At 54.9% G+C, this 22,958-nt stretch overlaps 1 protein-coding gene across 1 annotated transcript in view; it reads left to right on the top strand.

Annotated features, from left to right (window-relative positions):
- Positions 1-1,397: 1,397 nt before the first annotated feature.
- The window catches only part of MYOM3 (myomesin 3), a 59,565-nt gene continuing 38,004 nt past the window's right edge, over positions 1,398-22,958 (top strand). The window contains exons 1-11 of the mRNA XM_003891324.5: positions 1,398-1,693; positions 6,026-6,204; positions 6,593-6,673; positions 7,435-7,594; positions 8,591-8,748; positions 15,113-15,208; positions 16,898-16,986; positions 19,425-19,469; positions 19,922-20,059; positions 21,777-21,938; positions 22,564-22,705. Of these exons, the coding sequence (XP_003891373.2) occupies positions 6,044-6,204; positions 6,593-6,673; positions 7,435-7,594; positions 8,591-8,748; positions 15,113-15,208; positions 16,898-16,986; positions 19,425-19,469; positions 19,922-20,059; positions 21,777-21,938; positions 22,564-22,705 (1,232 nt within the window). The 5' untranslated portion in view covers positions 1,398-1,693; positions 6,026-6,043. The remainder of the gene's footprint in view (positions 1,694-6,025; positions 6,205-6,592; positions 6,674-7,434; positions 7,595-8,590; positions 8,749-15,112; positions 15,209-16,897; positions 16,987-19,424; positions 19,470-19,921; positions 20,060-21,776; positions 21,939-22,563; positions 22,706-22,958) is intronic.

The raw sequence follows: 22,958 nt of genomic DNA, 5'->3' as shown, positions 1-22,958 counted from the left end.
ACCTTCCTGATCACCTCCTGTCATAAGTGCCTGACTTCCCCTGTAGGTTAGGGCCTGGCACAGGGTAGGTGCCAATGAATGTGAGGGGGAAAGAATTGAGATTGAGGGAATGGCAGGGCAGGGCCAAGGGTGGGAAGAGGTGTGGTACCAAACACCTGTTAACCTCAGTAGGGAAGGCACCAGGTTTGAGAGGCCAAATAAAGGATCCATAGCCAGCAAACGAAACATGGGGGTTTCAGGAGGCAGAGGTTGCAGTGAGTTGAGATCATGCCACTGCACTCCAGCCTGGACAACAAAATGAGACTCTGACTCGAAAGAAACAAAGAGAGAAAGAAAGAGAAGAGAAGAGAAGAGAAGAGAAGAGAAGAGAAGAGAAGAGAAGAGAAGAGAAGAGAAGAGAAGAGAAGAGAAGGGAAGGGAAGGGAAGAGAAGGGAAGGGAAGGAAGGAGGGAAGGGAAGGAAGGAAAAGAAACATGGGAGTTTATTAGGGACTTGCCTACAGGGGAGAGAGTCCAGTGGCGGTGAACTGGACAGGAGAACCACCTTACATACAGAAATGGTCCGGGGCGGCAGGCTGGACAACATACCAGTGGCAGCCGACTGGTCGGGAAAACCTCAGCCCCTTGCAAACAGCATGCAGTTTATAGAGCATTTTCACTTAACACCCTCCCCTAATGACCTCCACCTGGCAATCTTCATTTAACCCAAAACTCAGGGCCTCAATCCCCTGTATGGCCAGTGTTCCATTGGAAGGGATGGGACAGGGGCTCCTGTCCTGGCCAATGTATGGCCAATGTATGGCCCTGTATGGCCAATGTTCCTCGTAGGTAAGAAACAGGTTGGCCACTCCCAGATTCCTTAGCTCGGAATGCACATTCAGGTCTTCCACACAGGGTCACTCTTGGGGTGCTCTTCAGTTATCTGTATCGGGTGCGTTTACCCTGTATGAGGGCCCTGCAGTGGCCACTCTGGCAGCCTGAGCAGTTTGGACCGTGAAGCAGTAGGTGGCTCCCCAGCTCCTCCTGCCTGCCCCACACCACACACACATGACTGTGGTCAGGGCGGGGGCTGTGTAGTAACTGCTGGAGTGGTGGAGGGACCAGGAGCCCCACATTGCTGTTTTAGCCAGTGACAACTTCTGAGCACAAAACATTCACTCTTAGGTCATATTCCTTCCACTGTCTTCGTGAAGTCCCGGTGCCCCGTGTCACCGTCTCCGTTTTTCAGAAGGCAGTCGGTTCGGGGAAGCTGAGCGCCTTCCCCAGGGCACCCAGTCAGCTGGGGCAGAATTCAGATCAGAACTCCCGACAGCTGGGAACGCCGCACGGGATCTGCCCTCCATAAACGACCAGGCCTGAGCTGTTCCCTCCTTTCCGGGGGCTGGGGCTGGGCAGAAAGGACCCAGCTGAGAGGAGGCGCAGTGCGGGGGACGCGGGGGACAGCTCCACCTGTCGCTGCTGCCCAGCAGGCTGGAGACACGGAACGGCCCCTCCCCTTGGCCCCCCGTCCCCCATGCCATAGTTCTCATCCATTGTCATCGTACTGTCTCGGCGCTGCTATATTTAAGACGGTGCAGGCTCCAGGATCGCATTCTTCTCCCGGTGCCCGCTGAGCCGAGGGCAAGAAGAGAACAAGGACCCTCTTGGCCTCTGGAATCTTCTCCCCAGAGACTCCTAAGTGGGCACACTGCTCTGTGAGTCACCCCCGGAAGTCAGGGCTGGGGAGGGATGCCTCCTGAGAGTCAGCCACTGGGGAGTGATTTCTGTGGGTGTATGTGCGTGTGCGCGCGGTTGTGTGTTGTGAAAGGAGCCTGGGAAATTTGTGCTGAGGCAGCACCCAAGTGAAAATGGGAGGGGATTCCAGAAACCCCTGCCGCATCCCACTGTTTTGTGTGGCCCTGGGTCTTCTGAGAGGTGAGCTCTCTGTGATGTGAAAGTTAAAAAAAAAAAAAAAAAAAAAAAAAAAAGGGTGGGGGCTGCCCTGGGAACTGGAGTCTTTCCTGCGATGGAGCAGCGATCAGCGGGAGCCGGCTAAGCTGGCAAGCTCCACGAACTCAGAGCGGAGCTGGCTGAGCCCGGCTTGGCCAGCCCCACAGGCAGGGAAAGAGAGCAAGCCCTCAGATCCCAAATCTTAGAGCTGGAAGGGATTTCATCCAGTGCCTGGCAGGAAACCGAGGCCCAGACGGGAAAGGAGTTGCCTCAGCTCATGACTGGCAAGGGCAGGATTCGGCCTCGCGGAAGCTGGTGGAGCCCCTGGCTAAGAACGCGTCCCGGCCTGTGCCACCCGCCGCGCGCAGGATGTGTCTCTGCTCCCAGCCACCCCACCCCACCTCCAACGCAGCTCCCCTGCCGGCAGAGGGGTCTTGGCTCAACTGCTATGCATTTCTCTTTCCCTCCTGAAGAAGGGGAGAAGCCTCCTCCGCAGATGGAGGCTTGGGAGCAAAGCAGAGGGGAATTGGGAAGACCATGCAGTGGGACCTCTGACCCAGATTTTTGCACCCCAAGAGAGGGAAAAGGGGGCAGTTTCCCCTTCACGCAGGCACACACGGTGTTCTCGGAAGAGGCACCCTGGTCCTTCGGGAAAGGGCAGGGAGGCTGCAAACTTGTCCCTGCTTAATCCCACGCATCAGTCAGTGCTTTAAAAAGAATTGGTGGCTCATCCGCTAAAGCCAGGGGTCTGGTTGCTGGAGGCCCCGAGGTCAGGGACGCGCGCCAGGCCCCTGCCCGCTGTGCTAATCGGGAACAGAGCATCCAGGGGAAGGGAGCCAGTGGCTGGTGCCAGGGAATGTTAACTCTCAGCCACTGGAGCCAGGGCCATCGTGTCCCAGGAAAGCCGGGGCAGAGTGGGGGGTCCTGGCTCCACCTAGGGTGGTACCCAGCAGCTCTCCTCCTGGGCCATGAGGAAGAAAGAGCAGAATGAGCAGAGCTAGTCACTTCTTTGTGTGCAGGGAGAACTTCTTCCATCAGGAGGGGGTGATACGAAGCCAAAGAGGGTGACTGTCCCATTATGTCATTTGAGATGATTAACAGGAGCCCAGGGAGCTTCAGGGGCAGCCCTTGGTCCCAGCTAACCCTGCAGCCATCCACTCTGTTTTCCTGATGCCCACAACTGCAGACACCCAAAAGGAGCAAACTTCCAGGAAGCAGAAGGGGTAAAAGCCCACTAAGACTGACCCTCCGCAGCCCGAGCCCCCGACACCCCCACCACATGCCCCTTCCAGGCCAAGGGCTCTCCAGTAAAGCCAGTGGGTTCACCTTCCATGTCATGGACTTAGAGAAATGCTCACCTGGGTGCTGTGTTCACATCCAGGCAGAAGACAGCCTACATATGCACACACACACACGCACACACACATGCGCACACACACACACGCACACACACACGCACACACGCACACACACACAAACGCGCGCACACGCACACACGCACACACGCATACACACACATTCTGCCACCTCCAGCAGGCCCCCCTAGAGAGGCAGGGGCCACACAGAGACGACCCCACAAAAGCTGACAGGAGCGGGCCAAGGCAGGCAGTCGTCCCTCTTCTGTTTCCATCCCCACGTCTGGGCAGGAACCCTCCCACGCCAGAAGTCTGCAGACCAGGATTCCCACCTGGAGGAGGTGTGAAAGCCATTCCAGGGATTCCAGCTTCAGCATCAGAGGGGCCCTCAGAGACCCAGCAGTGACAGAAGCCTGGATCTGAGAAAGAACTTAGTGCAAAAACCCACAGCCAACAGGCGCACGGGCCTCCCACACCCCTCACTTGCCTCTCCATATCCATGGATCAGCTTCCTGAGCCTCCCCCGGGTCAGTGTGATCCAGCCCCACTGGGCGCCATCAGGGGCCTAGACCTGAGCCTCGGGAACGCAAAGGAGATGTGTACATTGCAATCCCCTTATGAAGAGAAAGGCCCTGTGGCCCACCGTGTCCCCAGCCTCGGCCATGGCCTCCCCTTGAGTGGACATATGACATAGAGGTCAGAAGAGCTAGGGGTTGGGCTAAGGATTGGCTGCCAGTCATGGCCCCATCACCTTGCTGGGTGACCTCAGGCAAGTACTGCCCCTGTTTATCAGTAAAATGGGATAATAATGGTGCTGTCCTCATTTGGGTTATTGCAGGGACTGGGGATAATGCATTTGAAAACTAACATGGGCCTGGCACATAGTAAGTTCTCACTATTGTTACTTTTAATTCACTTACAATCTTGTTGAACAGTCAAGATGCACAGATACAAAATAATTACATAGAGAAGGCATTGTCTGAATCAATGCTAAATTGTGGCGTGCTAGAAAATAAGTACAAAAGAAATTAGAAGAGGGAAAATTCTAGGTGGCCTGTAGTTTTTCAGAACGGCTTCTTAGAAAAATAGTGCTAATGTCGGCCGGGCGTGGTGGCTCAAGCCTGTAATCCCAGTACTTTGGGAGGCCGAGATGGGTAGATCACGAGGTCAGGAGATCGAGACCATTCTGGCTAACACGGTGAAACACCGTTTCTACTAAAGAATACAAAAAACGGCCGGGCGCGGTGGCTCAAGCCTGTAATCCCAGCACTTTGGGAGGCCGAGACGGGCGGATCACAAGATCAGGAGATCGAGACCATCCTGGCTAACACGGCGAAACCCCGTCTCTACTAAAAACATAAAAAATTAGCCGGGCGAGGTGGCGGCGCCTGTAGTCCCAGCTACTCGGGAGGCTGAGGCAGGAGAATGGCGGGAACCCGGGAGGCGGAGCTTGCAGTGAGCTGAGATCTGGCCACTGCACCCCAGTGGGTGACACAGCACGAGACTCCGTCTCAAAAAAAAAAAAAAAAATATAGGTCCAATTTAGTATTAAGTAGTAATATTAGATGCCTTGGTCTAAGACATCCCATTCTAGAAAGTTAGTAAAAGTTAAAAAGTACCATGTGCCGGGAGTGGTGGCTCATGCCTGTAATCCCAGCACTTTGGGAGGCGCGCGGTGGCTCAAGCCTGTAATCCCAGCACTTTGGGAGGCCGAGACGGTCGGATCACGAGGTCAGGAGATCGAGACCATCCTGGCTAACACGGTGAAACCTCATCTCTACTAAAAATACAAAAAAACTAGCCGGGCGAGGTGGCGGGCGCCTGTAGTCCCAGCTACTCGGGAGGCTGAGGCAGGAGAATGGTGTAAACCCGGAGGCGGAGCTTGCAGTGAGCTGAGATCCGGCCACTGCACTCCAAACTGGGCGACAGAGCTAGACTCCGTCTCAAAAAAACAAAACAAAACAAAACAAAACAAAAGAAAAATAATGCTAATGTCTTAACACTTATGTTGTACTTACTAAGCCCCAAGCACTCATCTAACCTTCACAACTACCCTGGGAGGTTGGTAGACCCATTTTACAGATGAGGAAGCCAAGTCATGAGTCTTTCCCAAGGTTACACACTTGTAAGCTGGGATGAGGAGCTGGGATCATACCCTGTGGGCTGGATTCAGAGTCTCTGTGCTAACTAGCATGCCCTCAGTTGGGGTTTGAAGCATGACTAGAGTTAAGTGGGCCAGGAGGAGGGGAAGGGTGTGGCGGGAGAGGAAACCAGCACAGGCAAAGGCTCAGAGGTAGGACTGAGCGTGGCCGGTGCAGGAAGAATTGGGACACCTGCCCGTCCTGAGTCACAGACAAAGCCGTGGACATCACAGTTTCAATCACTCATTGTCTGGGGAGCTGAGGCCCAGAGAAGGGTAAACCTTGCCCCAGATCGTACAGCAAGACAAGGGCTGGGCTGCAGCTGGAAGCAGCTAGAAGCCAGGGCCCTGCTCCCTAACGTGGGGCTCTGTTCACTCAGCTGGGGAGCACGTGTGGTAGAGGAGAAGCCAGGCTCAGAGCCTGCCTCTGCCACCTTGGGCAGGTCCCTCTCCCTGTCAGACCTCAGTTTCCCTGTCTGCCCACTACAGAGAGGACACCCCCACTCCCCCATCCTGCCAGCCTCCTAGAGATGTTGGGAAGACTGCATGGGAGGGGACAGGCAGGCACCTGGTGGAATGACCGTGGACCTTGGCCTTGACAGGTTGTTGCTCTCGTAGCCATGACTCTGCCGCACAGCTTGGGAAGTGCGGGGGACCCCCGGCCCCCCCAGACCATGGAGGTCCACAGGCTGGAGCACCGACAGGAGGAGGAGCGGAAGGAGGAGCGGCAGCACAGCCTGCACATGGGCTCCTCCGTGCGGAGGCACACCTTCCGCAGCAGGTGGGAGCCACGGGGTCCCTGCCCAGCCACTGCCCTGCCTCCGGTCTGAGGAGGGAGGCCCCTAGCCCTCTGGAGGCTCCAACCTGATGGGGGGAGGGACATCCCTGCTTTCTGAGCCCCCTATCTGAGGAAGGAGACACAATTGGCTCTCTGGAGACCCCCATGTGATGGAAGAGGCACAGCCCTGTCCTCTGGAAACCCTGTTTGAGGAGGGAAGCACGATCAGTCTTGGGGGGATGTAGCCTTGCTTTCTGAGACTGGTATGAGGAGGGAGGCACAGTCCTGCCTGTTGGTGCCCTGAGGCTGAGGTGGGCAAATGCAGCCCTAATCTCAGGGAGCCCCCAGCCAATCCCTCAGGAGCTGTTCACTCCCCTCCTTCTGAAAGCAGCGAGGAAGAGCATGAGTTCAGCGCCGCAGACTACGCCCTGGCAGCAGCCCTGGCTCTGACGGCCTCCTCTGAGCTGTCTTGGTAAGTCAGAGTTGCTTCCCAGGGAGCCCTGGCTGAGAAGGGGCCATCCTGTCCAGTCCCCGGCCTCCCTGCTGGCCTCTCACCCTGAGCATAAAGAACCTGCCCAAAATCCCACATCTAGAATAAGGGTCTAGACAGGATTTTAAGCCCAGTGCTGCCTGCCCACAAAGCCCACACACCACCTTCTGGAAGGGTGCACGTGTCATAGCTGGGGACATCCCCAAGGGAGAGGGTGGGGGCCCACCTCACCGACAGGCTTCCAGGCTTCACGTGGTAGGGAGGGAGCTAGGAATAGGACAGAAGGAGCAAGTAAACCAGGCCCCAGTTTCCCACAAGGCCAGAGACTGAGGAAGCCTCTGAGTGTGCCGGCTTAGAGAAGCAGCGTCCGGCTTGGGGCAGGCCCCTGGGCTAGGAGGGTTGGGTCGTGGTCCTGGCTGACCTGAAGCAGGTTGCTGAGCCTCAGTCCCTGCCCTATAAAATAGGGACACTAAGGCCTGGCCACTTGGGTATTGTGAAAACAAGATGAACAAAGGTTTGCGAAACAGCCTTGAAAACGATGAAAACAGTCAACTGTTTATTAAGCACCGACTGTAAGCAGGGCCCTTCCAGGCCTTTTTGGAGGCAAGGGAAGATGCAAAGTCATACATGTCCTCCCAAAGTTTAAAGCATCCTGGCACTGCTGGGCATGGGGAATGGAACTGGCCAGGATGCCCCTGGTGCCCCCATCCCTGCCTGAGCCCCAGTGGCCTCTGTCATGGCAGGGAAGCCCAGCTGAGATGCCAGACGTCTGCCGTGGAGCTGGAGGAGCGAGGGCAGAAGCGGGTGGGCTTCGGCAATGACTGGGAGAGGACTGAGATCGCCTTCCTGCGGACCCACCGGCTGCTGCGCCAGAGGCGGAACTGGAAGATGCTGAGGCAGCGGGTAAGGGTGTGGGCTGTGGAGCCCCCAGGGCCTGGGACCTGCAACGCACCACTTGCTGCCATCCTCACCCCCTTCCCAAGAGTCAGGACGTCCTAGGCAGAGTCCAGGCTTTGGGTTTGCATCTGATGCCTGTACACTCCAGCAGTGTGAGCCTGGGCAAGTGCAACCCTGTTCCTGAGCCTCAGTGCTCTCATCTGTAAAACAGAGCTGGGTACAGTGGCTCATGCCTGTAATCCCAGCACTTTGGGAGGCCAAGGTGGGTGGATCACCTGAGGTCGGAAGTTCGAGACTAGCCTGGCCAACATGGTGAAACCCTGTCTCTACTAAAAATATGAAAATTAGCCGGGCCTGTAATCCCAGCTACTTGGGAGACTGAGGCAGGAGAATCGCTTGAACCCGAGAGGCAGAGGTTGCAGTGAGCCAAGATCACACCGCTGCACTCCAGCCTGGGCTACAGAGTGAGACTCCATCTCAAAATTTAAAAAATAAATAAATAAAGTAAAATAGACATCATTGTAACAATTATCAGTGCTGAGGTGGGATTTAAATGAGACTGGGTTTGGAAAGTGACTTTCCCGCTGCCTAGAACACAGAAGGCCCTCAGGAAACGCTAGCCCTGATGAGTATCAGGATTTGAGCCACTCTCCACATCTCTTCCCCAGCTCCCACTTACACAGGCTCTCTCAGTGTCGTGACTTTCACCCCCACACCCCCACAGCGGGCAGGGGATTTTGCTATCATCCCCATTTTACAGATAAGGACACTGAGGACCTGCCTATGGTACCACAGCTAGTTAATACCTTGACCCCAGGCCAGCTGGCTCCGAAGCTCATGCCCTGCCCACAGTGCCACCCTGCTCTGCTAGTGCGGGGGACCGGGAACTCCAGCCCATGTGGGTCTAACTACAGAGTCTGGGTGTCAGTGGGGAGGTAATGGCGAAGATGGCAGAGAGGTGGTCCCTGGCTCACAGCGTCATACACCTCCTTCCGCCTCCAGACAGAGGAGAAGGTCCAGGAGGCCAAGGAGCTGAGAGAGCTGTGCTCTGGCCGCGGGCCCTGGTTCTGGATCCCTCTTCGCTCCCATGCTGTCTGGGAGCACACCACGGTCCTGCTGACCTGCACTGTCCAGGCCTCGCCACCACCCCAGGTCACCTGGTAAGCCGCTGGGGCAGGAGGGGGTTCTGGGCCTCTGGGGTCACGAGTGAGTTCCTCACATCCAATACTTCTGCCAGGACTTCTTGTTGTGGACCCATGAACCCTGAGCTCTGTCCACCCACCAAATAGAGCAGCTGCTGAGGAACCAGACCTGGGTTGTTTTTTAGAGGCGGGGTCTCGCTCAGGCTGGAGTGCAGTGGAGTGATCATAGCTCACTGCAGTGTTGACTCCTGGGCTCAAGAGATCCTCCCACCTCAGCCTCCCAAGTAGCTGGGACCACAGGCACAAGCCACCACGCCCAGCTTAGGCCTGGGTTATTCTTAGCTGCCCCCCAGCCAGCCTGGGGCTGGAAGACTGGGCCCCTGGGGAGCCAGCCCTCATAAAAATATAATTCTGGTCTCATGAGAAGGCAGGTGCTGCAAGCTGGGTGTCTCCAGGGTTGAGGATGATGGTGAGAGGCGGGACAGGGGCCAAGGGGCAGGGAGAAGATGGGGAGGGCAGGACCTACAGAGAAGGAGCACAGGCCTCAGGGGCAGGGGGGAGCTTTGTGTTCCCACCCTCGCTTTCTCTCTCTCTACTCAGTGTGAGGTCTCAGCCATGCCTCTTAAACTCCCTGGTCCTGCCTCCATTTCCTATTTTGAAGAATGGATTGAAGGCCTCCTGTCCAGCTTGTGTGTGATGAGAATTTAATACAATAGCATGGAAACCTCAGAACTTGAAAAGGGCTGGGAAAACAGGAAATGCCATTCCTGGGAGGGTAGAACGCCAGAGGCTAGGCCTCACTTGGGGAGGGGCAGAGCAGGGGCAGGGGTCTCCTGCACAGGCACAGATCGTGGTGGGCATGGCCGCGGCCCACGTCTCAGTCTCACCACAGAAGAAGACACGTCATTCACATGGCTTAGCTACTCTTTCCTGAGTGCCCCCTGTATCTAAGGCCCATTGCCCAGTACCCTGGGGGATGAGGAAGTGGTTTCAACAAATATTTACCGAGAGTGTCATCTGTCCCAGGACCTGACTGAGGCACTGGGGCACAGAAATAACCAAACAAGCCCAGGCCCACTTCCAGTACTTTGGGAAGCCAAGGAGGGAGGATCACTTGAACCTAGGAGTTTGAGAACATCCTGGGCAGCTGGGAGACCCCATCTCTACAAAAAATTTAAAAATTAGCTGGGCGTGTGGCCTGCACTTGTAGTCCCAGCTACTTGGGAAGCTGAGGTCAAGGCTGCCGTGTACCATGATTGCACCACTGCACTCCATCCTGGATGACAGAGTAAGATCCTGTCTCACAGAAAAAAAAAAAAAGCGGCCGGGCACGGTGGCTCACACCTGTACTCCCGGCACTTTGGGAGTCTGAGGCAGGTGGATCACCTGAAGTCAGGAATTCGAGACCATCCTTGCCAACATGGTGAAAACCTGTCTCTACTAAAAATACAAAAATTAGCTGAGCGTGGTGGCGGGTGCCTGTAATCCCAACTACTTGGGAGGCTGAGACAGGAGAATCACTTGAACCCGGGAGGCAGAGGATGCAGTAAGCCGAGATTGCACCACTGCACTCCAGCCTGGCAACAGAACGAGACTCTGTCTCAAAAAAGAAAAGAAAGGAAATAACCAGACACAATCTCACCTTCAAGGAACTAACTCTTAGCCCAGAAAAGAAACATCAACATGCAAAGAAGTATATTCGTGGGTGATATTTGAGATCAAAGAGTCTGGGTGAAAAGGAAGAAGGGGCTACCTCAGCCCATAGAATCCAGGAAGGCTTCTCAGAAGAGGCTGTATATCAGCCAGATCTTGACAGGGAACAGCCGATGGTCTAGCAGGAGAGAGAATAGAGGCACAAATAATGGAAAACACAAAGGAAAACAGAGGCCTCTTATACGTGAATCCACATTACAATGACCCAGAACTTCACTCTCATTTGAGCATCAGGGCCATTCATGAGACAGGAACTATTACGCCCATTTCACAGGCAAGGATATCAAGGCTCAGAGAGGTAGTGTGACTTATCTAAGGTCACACAGCCAATGTGAGCTAGGATTCAAATTCAGGTCTCCTGCCTCTAAGCCCATAACTCTTTCAACTGGCCTAGAGAGTAGGAGAGTGATTATTACTGCTATGGGATAATTAAGGAATCAGAGAGACCAGGGGGTTGAGGAGGCATTATTTAATTATTTAGTTAATCCAACCCAGTCGGATTAACATCCAAAGACTGAGCCCCGAACAAAGAGTCCGGTGACCTTTTAAGCATTTTGTGGGTTGGGGGCAGGGGAGATCTGTGCAGGGGGAAGCATATTACAGAAGCAAGAAACAAAGACAGGTATTCAATTAAGACATGCATTACATCATTTCTTACTTTTCAAGGAAAAACGTGTTTTACGACTTGAGTGTATCTGTCTAGTGGCCTTGCAGCTGCACAGCTGGAGAAACAGGGTCTTCACAATGCCTGGGAAAGGAGGAGATAAGGCTCACTAGCCACAGAAAAACATGCAGTTAATTTTTAAAGGATTCCAGCTCTTTCTCTTCCTCAGGGGGAACTGGGTTTTCTTACATACAGCTGAGTTTTTGCTTACACATTCTTTAATTTTTCTTTTAATTCCTGTTCCATTACAAGTGTTACTTTCCTTAAAGCACATATAATGCTTCAGAAGTCAGAGAAATAGAAATCACTCAGGCCAGGAGCCATCAAGAAAGGCATCTTGAGGGAGCTGGCCTCAGGGCTGGTCATTGCCAGCTGGAATTTATTCCAAAAAGTATGCCAAGTACCCTGCTGGGCTCTGGGATGCTGTGGGGACCGGGCGGTCCCTGCAGGCAAGTTACTGGTTCCACTAGGAGGACTGCTCCCAGCGTTGGCCGGGCCAAGTGGAGGTTAGCATCTCAGCTGTCCTGGCCCCGCAGCCAAGCTCTGCTCAGCCCTGGCACTGAGGCCCACATCGAAGGCATTTGGAAACCTCTTGGGATTTGTTTCTACCCCTGCCAACGAGGTTGCCACAACAGGGAGCTGAGCATTCCTGACAACTGGCAGAAGCCAAGCTCAGGTCCACCTCCAGCCCAGGCAACTCAGGTGGCCCCTGGTACTCCTGGCTTGATGGATCTGGTTTTCCATCATCAGTCACATCAGGCAGGGCCACATGTTGCCCCAGGACTGACCTCCAGAGGTTCTGTCCAGCCTCAGGGCTGGAGGAATATTCCAGCTCACCTGGCGTATTAGACAAGTCTATTCATTCAATGATTATCATTATTATTATTATTTAGAGATAAGGTCTCACTCTGTTGCCAGGCTGGAGTGCAGTGGTTCAATCACAGCTCACTGCACCTCAACTTCCTGGGCTCAAGCGATGCTCCCACCCCAGCCTCCCAAGTAGCTGGGACTACAGGCATGTGCCACCACACCTGGCTAACTTTTTAATTTTTTGTAGAGACAGAGTCTCACTATGTTGCCCAGGCTGGTCTCGAACTCCTGGTCTCAAGTATTCCTCCCATCTCAGTCTCCCAAAGCTCTGGGAATACAGGCATGAGCCACTATGCCTGGTCTTATTTTCTTTTTTTTTTTTTAAGATGGAGTCTCACTCTGTTGCTCAGCCTGGAGTGCAGTGGCACCATCTCGGCTCACTGCAGCCTCCACCTCCCGGGTTCAAGCGATTCTCCTGCCTCAGCCTCCCAAGTAGCTGGGATGACAGGCACCTGCCGCCATGCCCAGCTAAATTTTTTGTGTGTATTTTTAGTAGAGATGGGATTTCACCATTTTGGCCAGGCTCGTCTGGAACTCCTGACTTCAAGTGATCCCCCCACCTCAGCCTCCCTAAAGCAGTCTTAAAAAGTAAAATCGAACACCAAAATATGTGAGGCCAAAAAATAGATTTAGATAAATAACAGAAATCTCACTCCTTTTGAGGTCCTTGCAGAGCCAGACCCTGGGCAGGCCCCTCACTTCCCCTGTCCCAGTCAAGCTTGTTTTGTCACTGGCTGCCACTTCAGGTGGTCCTCTGCTTGTGCCTTCAAGGGCCTGATGGCACAGGCAGAGACTGAGGCCCAGAGAGAGGGAGGGGTGAGCGTTGAGGTCTCCGGCTGTCTCGGCCATGCCAGAGCTGCAGCAGCTGCTTTTTCCAGGAAAAGAAAAGCTGGCCAGGCTGAGGTGTCTGGAATCTTCCTGACAGGTGCGTGGTAGGGGGCCTAACCCTGGCCCCCAGGCCTGGAGAGCTGGGGAGATTGAGCACCCAGATTAGACATCACCCTCTCTGCGGGAGATTTAGCCGGGGTCCTTTCAGGAGGGGGCCAGACTGGGGGCTGCGTGGTGGGGCATGGGTGTGGCTGTGTTTGGTTGCCCTGGAGACAAACAGGGCATGAATGAGGCCACGTCCAGGGAAGGAAGTGGACTGAGGCCGGGGTGCCCTCTCTCTGGGAGGCCTCCTCTTCAACCTCAGCCACCCACCCAGGGCAGAGAGAAGAATTCATCCTGTGAGACTCCATTCCATGGCCTCAGGGACACAGAGGCCCAGAGAGGGGTACGGAGTTGCCCAAGGTCACACAGCAAGCTGTGTCAAAACCCAGGTCTCCTAAGTGTCACTCATCCTCACTCCTCAGCTCCTACTGCTTAGGCCTCCAGGACCCCAGGCCACCCCAATGTCCTGTCCACACAGCAGGGGGAACAAGACCCAAGTTCACAGAAAATAAGGGCAACATCCAGGGCAGGGTGATCCGCTTTACTACCCTTGGGAATCAGCAGAGGACATTAAGAAAAACAATTTTTTTTTTTGGGGACAGGGTCTTGCTCTATCACCCAGGCTGGAGTGCAGTGGTGCAATCGTGGTTCGCTGCAACCTCTAACTCCTGGCCTCAAGCAGTCCTCCTGCCTCAGCCTCCTGAGTAGCTAGGACAACAGGCACACCCCACCACAACCAGCTAATTATTTTAAAGAATATTTTGTAAAGATGCGGTCTTGCTATATTGCCCAGGGTGGTCTTGAACTCCTGGCCTCAAGCAATCATCCAGCCTTGGCCTCCCAAAGTGTTGGGATTACAGGCATGAGCTACCGCATCTGGCCTCACCAGAGGATTTTCAAAATACGGATCTGAGGGTCTCATCCCCAGAAATTCTGATTTCATTGATTTGGGATGCAGCCTGGACCTGGAGTTTTGTTTTGTTTTTAATGGCTTACATAAGCTAGAAGCTTGTTTTCTTCCATCTAAATGCCTGGATGCAGATTCCCCAGGGACTGAGCTCCAGATCACTCCTGGAGGGTCAACCCTGAGCTTCAGGGTGTGAGACAGCCACCAGCACCTCCCTGTTCCTGCCAAGGACAAAGGGAACGATGACGTGAAAGGGGGCAAAGGGTGTCATCGGGGCAGCCACATGACTCTTGTCCCCGCTTGCTGTTGACAATACTAAGTCATACGACCACACCTAGCAGAAAGAGAGGCAAGGAGATATGTCATATATTGGGTGACCCATGAGTAAATTCTATTTCCCCCTGAGAATGGATATTGGACAACCAATTAGCAGTTTCCGATGTAAATTCCCACAGCCTTATGTTCAAAAACTGGGCATGGAGATTTTTGAAAGCTCCTCCAGCTATTGTGATGAGAACCAAAAAGAACAGCCATCCTCAGGGGTTGGGAAGAGAGGCAGGGGTCTGGGGTTCCTTCCCTGGCAAGCCCCTTCAGAGGGAAGGGAAAAGCTGGGGCCTGGTCCTAGGGTACCCCTGGGGATGGCTGGGTAGGGGGAGGGGCAGCTGCCCCTAATTACAGGCTCCTTCTTCTCTGCCCCCAGAAGGGAAACAAACCCTTAAGGACCTGTGGTATGTGGGCACAGGGGAAAGCCTTTATATGCTCATCCCATTTAATTATCACAGCAGCCCTGTGAGGCCAGTGCGTTCATACCCCCATTTCACAGGTCAGGACAACTGAGGCTCAGAGTGGCGTAAGTGCTGCTCCGATCGCACCAGCAAGTAAGCAACACAAAACTGCAACTAAAGGCCAGGCATGGTGGTTCACGCCTATAATCCCAGCACTTTGGGAGGCTGAGGCGGGTGGATCACCTGAGGTCAGGAGTTCGAGACCAGCCTGGCCAACATGGGGAAACCCGTCTCTACTAAAAATACTAAAATTAACTGGGCGTGGTGGGGGCACCTGTAATCCCAGCTACTCGGGAGGCTGAGGCAGGGAGAATTGCTTGAATCTGGGAGGCGGAGGTTGCAGTGAGCTAAGATCGCACCACTGCCCTCCAGCCTGGGCGACAGAGCAAGACTCCATCTCAAAAAACAAAACAAAACGAAACAAAACCCTGCAGCTGGAATCCCTGTCCGAGAGACTCCAGACCCCTCCCACTTGGAACACACTGCCTGCCACAGACCGCTGTGTCTCCACAGGTACAAAAATGACACAAGGATTGATCCCCGCCTCTTTCCTGCCGGAAAATACCGAATCACCAACAACTACGGGCTGCTGTCCCTGGAGATTAGGAGGTGAGACTGGGGACCTGGAGAGACCCATGACTCCGGGCCCTGCCACCGCCGAGGCCAGAGCAGGATCCCAAACCCTTCCTCAGAGCCGCGGCCCAGGTTCACCTTCTTCAGAAGTCTCTGGGGTGCTGGTGAAAATACCGATTCCTGGGACAGGACAGACCCTCCCCTTACCCCCAGAGATTCAGACTAAGCAGGTCTGGAACGGAGCCAGGAATTGATATTTAACACACACCCACTATGTGATTCCGATGCCTTGAGATACACGGTGAGAAATTTGGACTCAGAGGCTGGCCACGCGGACTGGATGCTGAACTAGGCATGCTGGGAAGGCTCCTTGTGGGGGAAAGAAAATACCATAATACACGCACATATGCACCTGTGCACACGCATATGCACACATGCACATACACAGTGCACACACACGTGCACACATGCACGTACACAGTGCTCACACATGTGCTTGTATACACAGACGTACACATGTGAGGGGAAGCAATTACATGGGAGAGAGTTCAGCCTTTCAGCAGATGGTGAGTCCTAAGCAGGGTTTTGAGAGAAGAGGCAGGGCGCATGCGGGGAGGCCACATAGGAATATAAGGCGTGGTGGCTTATTAAATGAGATGATATGTGTCACTCATCATTCCTATCAGCTGCCACACGCTGAGTTCCTCCCAGGTGCCGAGCCCTGTGCTAGGTGCTTTTCACATACAATCCATAATCCCTGCCACCATGCTTGAGGGAGCACCCCATGTCACAGGCGACAAAAGAGGCCCAGAAAGTTAAGGGTCTTGTACAGCTGCTATGCGGCAGGGCCTGGTGTGAGCCATTTCTCACTATCTGGGCTGTTTCCCAAACACCAAACCCTCCAGTTCAACCGACCCAGACCTCAGAGACACAAAGATAAAGAGAACACTCATCTTACCCTCCAGAAGTGGGGAGACACAATTATCTGACCATATAAGGGAGGCACCCCATGGACTGCAGAGTCGGGGAAGGTGTGCAGGCCCAGGGGACCTCCAGGGGCAGGCAGAAGCAAGAGGGATTCCTGCGCTGAGTGACTGGCGCAAAAAGGAGGCATCAAGGGGCCTCTGCTTGCTAATGGGGCCAGAGGTGCCACATCCTACCACCTCCCCTCTGTCACCAGGGTGCCCCTAGGATGGAGCTGGCCCAGGCTTCCACTGGGAACATGACAGGGTTGGCCTGGTTGGTGGTGAGACCCGTATCTGAGACTGGGAACACCTGGGTGTCTGGCCCAGTTCTACCCAGATTGCCGTCTGCCTTGACCAAGTTTGTCTGCTGCTCTCTGAGAAGGAAGGAGCCTCCTGCTCCAGGATTCTTGTTTGAAGCTGAGTTGAATTCCATTTGCTCTGTGACTCTGGGAAAGTCACTTAACCTCTCTGATCCTCCAGAGTCAGCAATAACTGCAATGTGGCATATCATATTTTCAAAGCACTTTCTCCTGAGATGGTTTAGGTGGTGTCGTGTCCCCAGTTTTTCAGAGGACACCGAAGCATGGAAAGGTGCAGTGGCCAACCTAAAAACACAGCTTTTCAGAGATTGTGACCAAAGTCTCTTCCTGGCACCATGAGGCTTTCCTTAGTTCCAGCCTTTCCCACCCACATATGGGGACTTGTGTTTCCCCTGGAGCCCAGCAGTCTCGGGAGGAACTTCTCCTTCTCTCCTTTTCAGATGCACCATTGAGGACTCAGCCACTTACACCGTGCGAGTGAAGAATGCCTACGGCCAGGCCTCCTCCTTCGCCAAAGTCCTCGTCCGCAGTAAGTCCTCCCATCCCCAACAGGCAGTCTGGGCCACAGCAAACCCTAGCTGAGCAGACAAGGACATGGGTCTGCGTGAGACCTGAGGAAAGGCCGTTGGCACAAGGCTGTTCAGCCTGGCATTGGGTGACCAGGGCAGCCCTGGAGACTCCCGCTTCCCTGGAGGCCTTCGTAGCGGGTGATAGTCTCCTCCATCAGCCTGGCATGGGCTGATGGTGGAAGGCGAGTGAGGCAGGATCACCTGTCCCTGTGGGTTGGTGTCAAGAGCAACTGGTAGAGGGGAAGGGAACTGACCTCTCCTGAGTCTTCACTGTGTGCCAGACACCCTTAATGGTACCTGACTTCATCCTGAGCCAGATGGTGGCAGGGCTGGGACTTGAACTCAGCTCTCTCTGCAGAGTCGTCACTGGCATGGTGGGCACCTTTGTGTGAACTGAGTGGATGAATTAGCGAAAGAGGCCCCTTTTCTGCAGGCAGGTGCAGCTCCCACTCCAGGGCACATGGCTTGGCAAATGGAAAACAGACTGAATTTTAGCCCCCACGTTGCTCTCTCAGGGGATGTCTTTGCGCAGAGCACAACCTACACAGCTGTTCAAGGCGAACCCACCTGCCCGCCATGCCAAAGAGCATGCTTGGCCCACCGGATTGCGCTTAGGTCGGGATCCATCTCACGGCCTCTGGGAGGGTGGTCTGGCCCTGCCAACCCTACTGAGGGGTCCTCAGGGCAAAGGCCAAACCCCAGCAACTCCTCACCTGACCCTCACTGCCCCATGTGGGTTCTGGTGCACATTTTCCAGTTGGGCTTGGGCCCCTCCTGGAGGTCACCCCCTGGGCATCTGAAATCACAGCATAGAGCAGGGAGACACTCCGGAGTCAGCCAGACCCGAGTTCACATCATGGCTCTGCCACCAGCTGGCCGTGTAAACCTAGGAAGCCACCTCACTTCTCTGAGCCTCTATTTCTTCATCTGTGAAAGGAAGAATCCTACAATCCTACCACCTCTCTCAGATGCCCGTGTTGATTAAATGAGGTGATAAGCCTTGGCATGTGGTACCCACTCCCATGACCAAGGCAGGGCACTGCCCAAGGAGGTCACACATTTGGGCCCAGAAGAATGCCGTGCCCTGAGTTCCAGGACCCCCGGGAGAGAGAAGCCCACAGATGCACACACATGCACACTCACACACACTCACACACATGCACTCATACACACACACTCATACACACACTCCTAAGGCAGCTGTCTTGGGCGGTAGACAGGTGGATCCCAGCCCACCCTCCCTGCCTCTCATCAGACCTTGTTAAACTGTCCTGCACAGCCCTCTCCACCCACTGTCCTGTTCCCTAAATAGCTCTTCGGAGGCAGATCCTGCTGCCAGGCCAAGCTCTTGTGCAGAAATTTGAGCTGTCCCCACAGGCCGTGCCCAGAGTCAAGCCCAAGGTCAGGGACTGGGGCTCTGCCTCCCTCTGCCCACCCATCCTTCCCACCACTCCTTCCAGATCCCTGTCCCTCTCTCCATCAAGGCTGGCAGCTCCAGGGTCCACCAGGCTTGCTCTTGGCCCCAGACTCCAGCCAACCCCCTGCTCCTCCTACTCTAATCACCGCCACTACCACCCTCTTCTCTGCTCTCATCTCCATAGCAACTTGGGTGATTTTAGTGGCCTGGGGGGCAGGAGCCCTGAGTTCCAATCCTAACTCTTTCACTGACCTGTGTGATCTCGGGCAGCCTCCTGCCCTTCTCTGGACCTTGCTCAGGAAGGGCCTTTCCAGGGACCAGTGTCATGTCATAGCTTCAGGCTGCTGGGGTGTTGTCTGAACAGCTGTGCCTCAGTTTTCTCATCTGTTTGAGAGGATAATAATAGTACCCACTGACAGGGCTGTTGTGAAGATTAAATGAGTCAATGTGTTTAATTGGCTTGTTTAATCCTCACAGCATGGGGCAAGCACTGTGTGAGTGAGAGCTGCTGTTACTATTCTCTGGTGGTCTGTGGCAACATTACCTTGGATTTCACCCTTCAGCCCCTGGACTCTCTCAGTGCTGCCCCTCCCCCACCACTCTCCCTGATCCCACCAGAAATGCCCGCGTCTCTGCGTCTCTGACTGGGCTTGACCGCTGTGAAGACAATGTGTGATCCTGGGGGCAAGTTTGGGGAGACAAAGGAAACCAGTATGTGTTGAGAACCTGCCATGTGTCAGGCTATGGCTGGGGGCTTGGTTCATGTGAACCCGCTCATTCCTTGCCCCAGGTAGGAATTACTGTCCCATTTTACTGCTGAAGAAACTGAGGCACAGAGAGGTGAAAGAACTTTCCCAAAGCCACAAGGGGGAGCCACCAACAGACCAGGACTCAAACTCATATCCAAAGCCTATGTCCCCAAAATAGCATAGGAATGTGGGGTCTGAGCCTTCTCCAACTCCGTTTGCCTTTGGTTTTCAGCTTACCTGGGGAAGGATGCCGGCTTCGATTCAGAGATCTTCAAAAGTAAGTCGGCTGGGGGAGCATGGGACCTGGGATTCTTTGTTCAGTCTTTGCTCCCCAACCCACTTTGGTACCTGTTTAGAAAATAGCCATCCGCTGCCCATAAAAGGATGTCCACCAGGGTTTGTCTATGAGCTGGTAACACTTGCACCTGACTTCTAAGTGCCGCAGGGTACCCCAGAGCTGTCCCCGGCTGCTGAACTGTCCTCTGACTAAAACTGGGTTTGAAAGGCAAAGCCAGAAAAACCAGCGGACTTGGCCTTCAGATGTTTGCTCTTTGGCTTCTCTGGCCCCTACCTAGATAAATCTCTTCCCATCCTACCCCAAGGCCAGGTCCCCTTCTCCCAGTCAAGACCCAGAAGAGAGGGGATGCCCCAGAAAAGTCCTCACTCCTAAGTCCCAGGCCGGGCTGGCTGCCTCAAAAACTTCTGCCCCAAATTTCATTCCCACCCCAGGATCGATGTTTGGCCCCAGCGTGGAATTCACCTCGGTGCTGAAGCCAGTCTTTGCTCGTGAGAAGGAACCCTTCTCCTTGTCATGCTTGTTTTCGGAAGATGTGTTAGATGCTGAGAGCATCCAGTGGTTCCGAGACGGTGAGGACCCCCAGTCCTGGCCCCCAGCCTCCAGAGCTAGCACCTCCAAAGCTCAACTCAGAGCCAGAGAGGACTCCTAGCGGAGAGACTCTCTCCAACCAGTACCAACTGAGCTGAAGAGGCAGAGGAGAGCAGGAGTACAGCCAGGTGTGGTCAGACCATGCCACCCCACAAATGGCCATCAAGCATCTGTGGGGTGCCAGGCCCTGGGCTGGGACTGGGGCAGAGGGTAGGGGCAGATGTGCATGAGTCCAGGGGCTGTGTCCACCTGGGAGGAGGGAGGAGGGAGGAAGCCATCAGCACAATTGTAGCCACCAGCACTGACCAAGCACCTGCTCAGCCATTTACATGCATTGTTACCTCCCTAAGAGTGAGTGAGGGAGGCCAGGCGTGGTGGCTCACACCTGTAATCCTAGTACTCTGGGAGGCTGAGGCGGGTGGATCACCTGAAGTCAACAGTTCAGGCCTGGCTAACATGGTGAAACTCCGTCTCTACTAAAAATACAAAAAATTAGCCAGGTGCAGTGGTGGGTGCCTGTAATCCTAGCTACTTGGGCGGCTGAGGCAGGAGAATCGCTTGAACCTGGGAGGCAGAGGTTGCAGTGAGCCAAGATGGCATCACTGCATTCCAGCCTGGGGGACAAGAGTGAGACTCTGTCTCAAAAAAAAAAAAAAAAAAAAAAAAGTGAGTGAGGGCTCTTAAAGCAATGGGAACAGACCCCAAGGTCAGGAGGCAGGAGAGCACCACAAGCGCTCGGGGCAGGCTGCGACAGTTGCATCGGGCTTTTCAGAGTCAGGGTTGTGGTGCAGATAAACAGTTGCTGACCCGTGGGCTGGGAGGCCTCTGGGGACGTCTCAGGCAAGGCCTGGAGAAGCCTGGTCAGAGCCAAGGCAGGAAGATGTGGACCTCCTACCCCATCCATGACCAGGCCTATAGCCTAAGGACCCAGAGTAGAGTGCCCCTCTGGCACCCCCAGCTCTGAGCCCAGGGAGGCTGTACCTGCTGGGGCAGTAGGGAGTAGGGAAGCCATCAGGATCCCTGACAGCTGCAATAACAAGGCTGAGATGTTTTCCCAAACTTGTAGATCTTCCGGAATGGAGGTGCTGACTGGAGGGCAGAGTCTTCCCATGGGGTAAAGAGAAGAACTGGCCCCACAGTGTGGCCTCAGGGCAGGGCCCGCCCCTGAGCCCCGGACTCCGCTTCTGAGTCCCCATCCACCTCCTAAGCTCCCATCCCATGAGCGCTCACTCCCCTCCCTGACCCCTAACCCCTCAACAAGTCCTCCACCCGCCTCACCGAGGCCCCAGCTCTCTCAATGAGACCCAGGCCCTTTACTGAGCTCCCACCCCCCGCAAACGGGCCCTCCTTCTTTGAGTCCCTGACCCCATACAGGGACCCATCTCTCTTGCTCCTACTTCCTCAGAGAACCTACAACTCCTCACCTTGTCACTGGCTATGTCCCTAAACCCTCACTCCCTCATTGAGCCTCAGCCCCACACTGGCCCTTCCCTCCTCTCCAAGCCCTCTGCAAAGAAGAGTTCTCTGCTACCTTGGCGAAGCCCTGGAGGCCACCAGCTGCACCCAAGGCCTGAGATGAGCCTCACCAGCCTCTCCGTCTGCCTAGCCAGGGTCTCCAGGCCCCCCCGAGTTTCCACGGTTCCCAGGTGAGACCAGGACCCCCCACAAACTCAATGGCCCCCCACTTCCCCTCCACAGGGAGGCTACTGAGGTCCTCGAGACGTCGGAAGATCCTCTACGCAGACTGCCAGGCATCCCTGAAGGTGTCCAGCACCTACAAGGAGGATGAGGGGCTCTACACGGTCCAGGTGCCCTCACCTTTCGGACCCCGGGAACAGAGCACCTACGTGCTTGTGAGAGGTGAGGGCATGGGTGCGTGCGAGGTGGCAGCAGAAGCCCAGAGACCAGGGCTCTGCCCTTCGTTTGCTGTGGAACCTTAGGCAAGGGCCCTGCTGTCTTAGGGCCTCAATTTCTCTGCCATAAAATCAGGGCTTTGGGTTAGGGTCTCCAAGACTCCACATGACATCCTGTGACTCTCCAAAGGGACATGGCCTGAGAGTTAGCCCGCCTGGAGCCAAGGAGGCGGGGAGCTGAGTGTGGAGCTGGAGTGATTCTGGCCACTGCTTAGGGCCTGGGTTCATATCCTGGCTTTGTCGCTTCACCAGCTGGGTGACCTTGGGCAGGTCACTCACCTCCGTGAGACTCAGTTTCCCCATCCAAAGAAGGGAAGGCTGCTCTGGGGCTGGAATTCATTATTCCACTTGTTCAGGTACTTGGTGTAAAATGGGCCCCCAAGAAATGGTACTGTCACCCTTCCCTCAGATACTGCTATGGGGGTGGGGGGACTAATATTCAGGCCCCAGTCCTCAAGATCAAAACAGCCCCTGGAGGATGGATGAGAAGAGGATGCCGGATGGGAGTGGGAAGGGCCTGTCACCAAATGGCCACTGACTAGAAGGGCCTCCCTCTCACCCCCGGGTTTCAGATGCTGAGGCCGAGAACCCCGGGGCCCCAGGCTCCCCGCTGAACGTCCGATGCCTGGATGTCAACAGAGACTGCCTCATCCTGACCTGGGCCCCGCCCAGTGACACCCGGGGCAACGCCATCACTGCCTACTCCGTCGAGCGGTGAGTCGGCCTCTTGAGTGGCAGAGGCCCTAGGGCTAGAATTCTGTCTGGCTGTGGGAGCCACATCAAAGAGGAGGCCCCATGCCTGGCCTCAGAGAAACCCCACAGCCCCGCTCCTCAGAACAGGACAGGAGGCAGGCTGTGCTGTGTCATTTAGGGGCAATGGAGGGGCATCCGTGCCTCCAAGTCTCTGTCATGCTGATACCTGGAATTCTACACTGGAGTCGGCTACTGCCCTGTGGACCCTCTAGAG

Source organism: Papio anubis, chromosome 1 (genome assembly GCF_008728515.1).
Source record: "Papio anubis isolate 15944 chromosome 1, Panubis1.0, whole genome shotgun sequence".
Classification (NCBI taxonomy): Eukaryota; Metazoa; Chordata; class Mammalia; order Primates; family Cercopithecidae; genus Papio; species Papio anubis.
The sequence above is the reverse complement of the archived record's forward strand: the minus strand, read 5'-3'. Positions and strand labels throughout refer to the sequence as shown.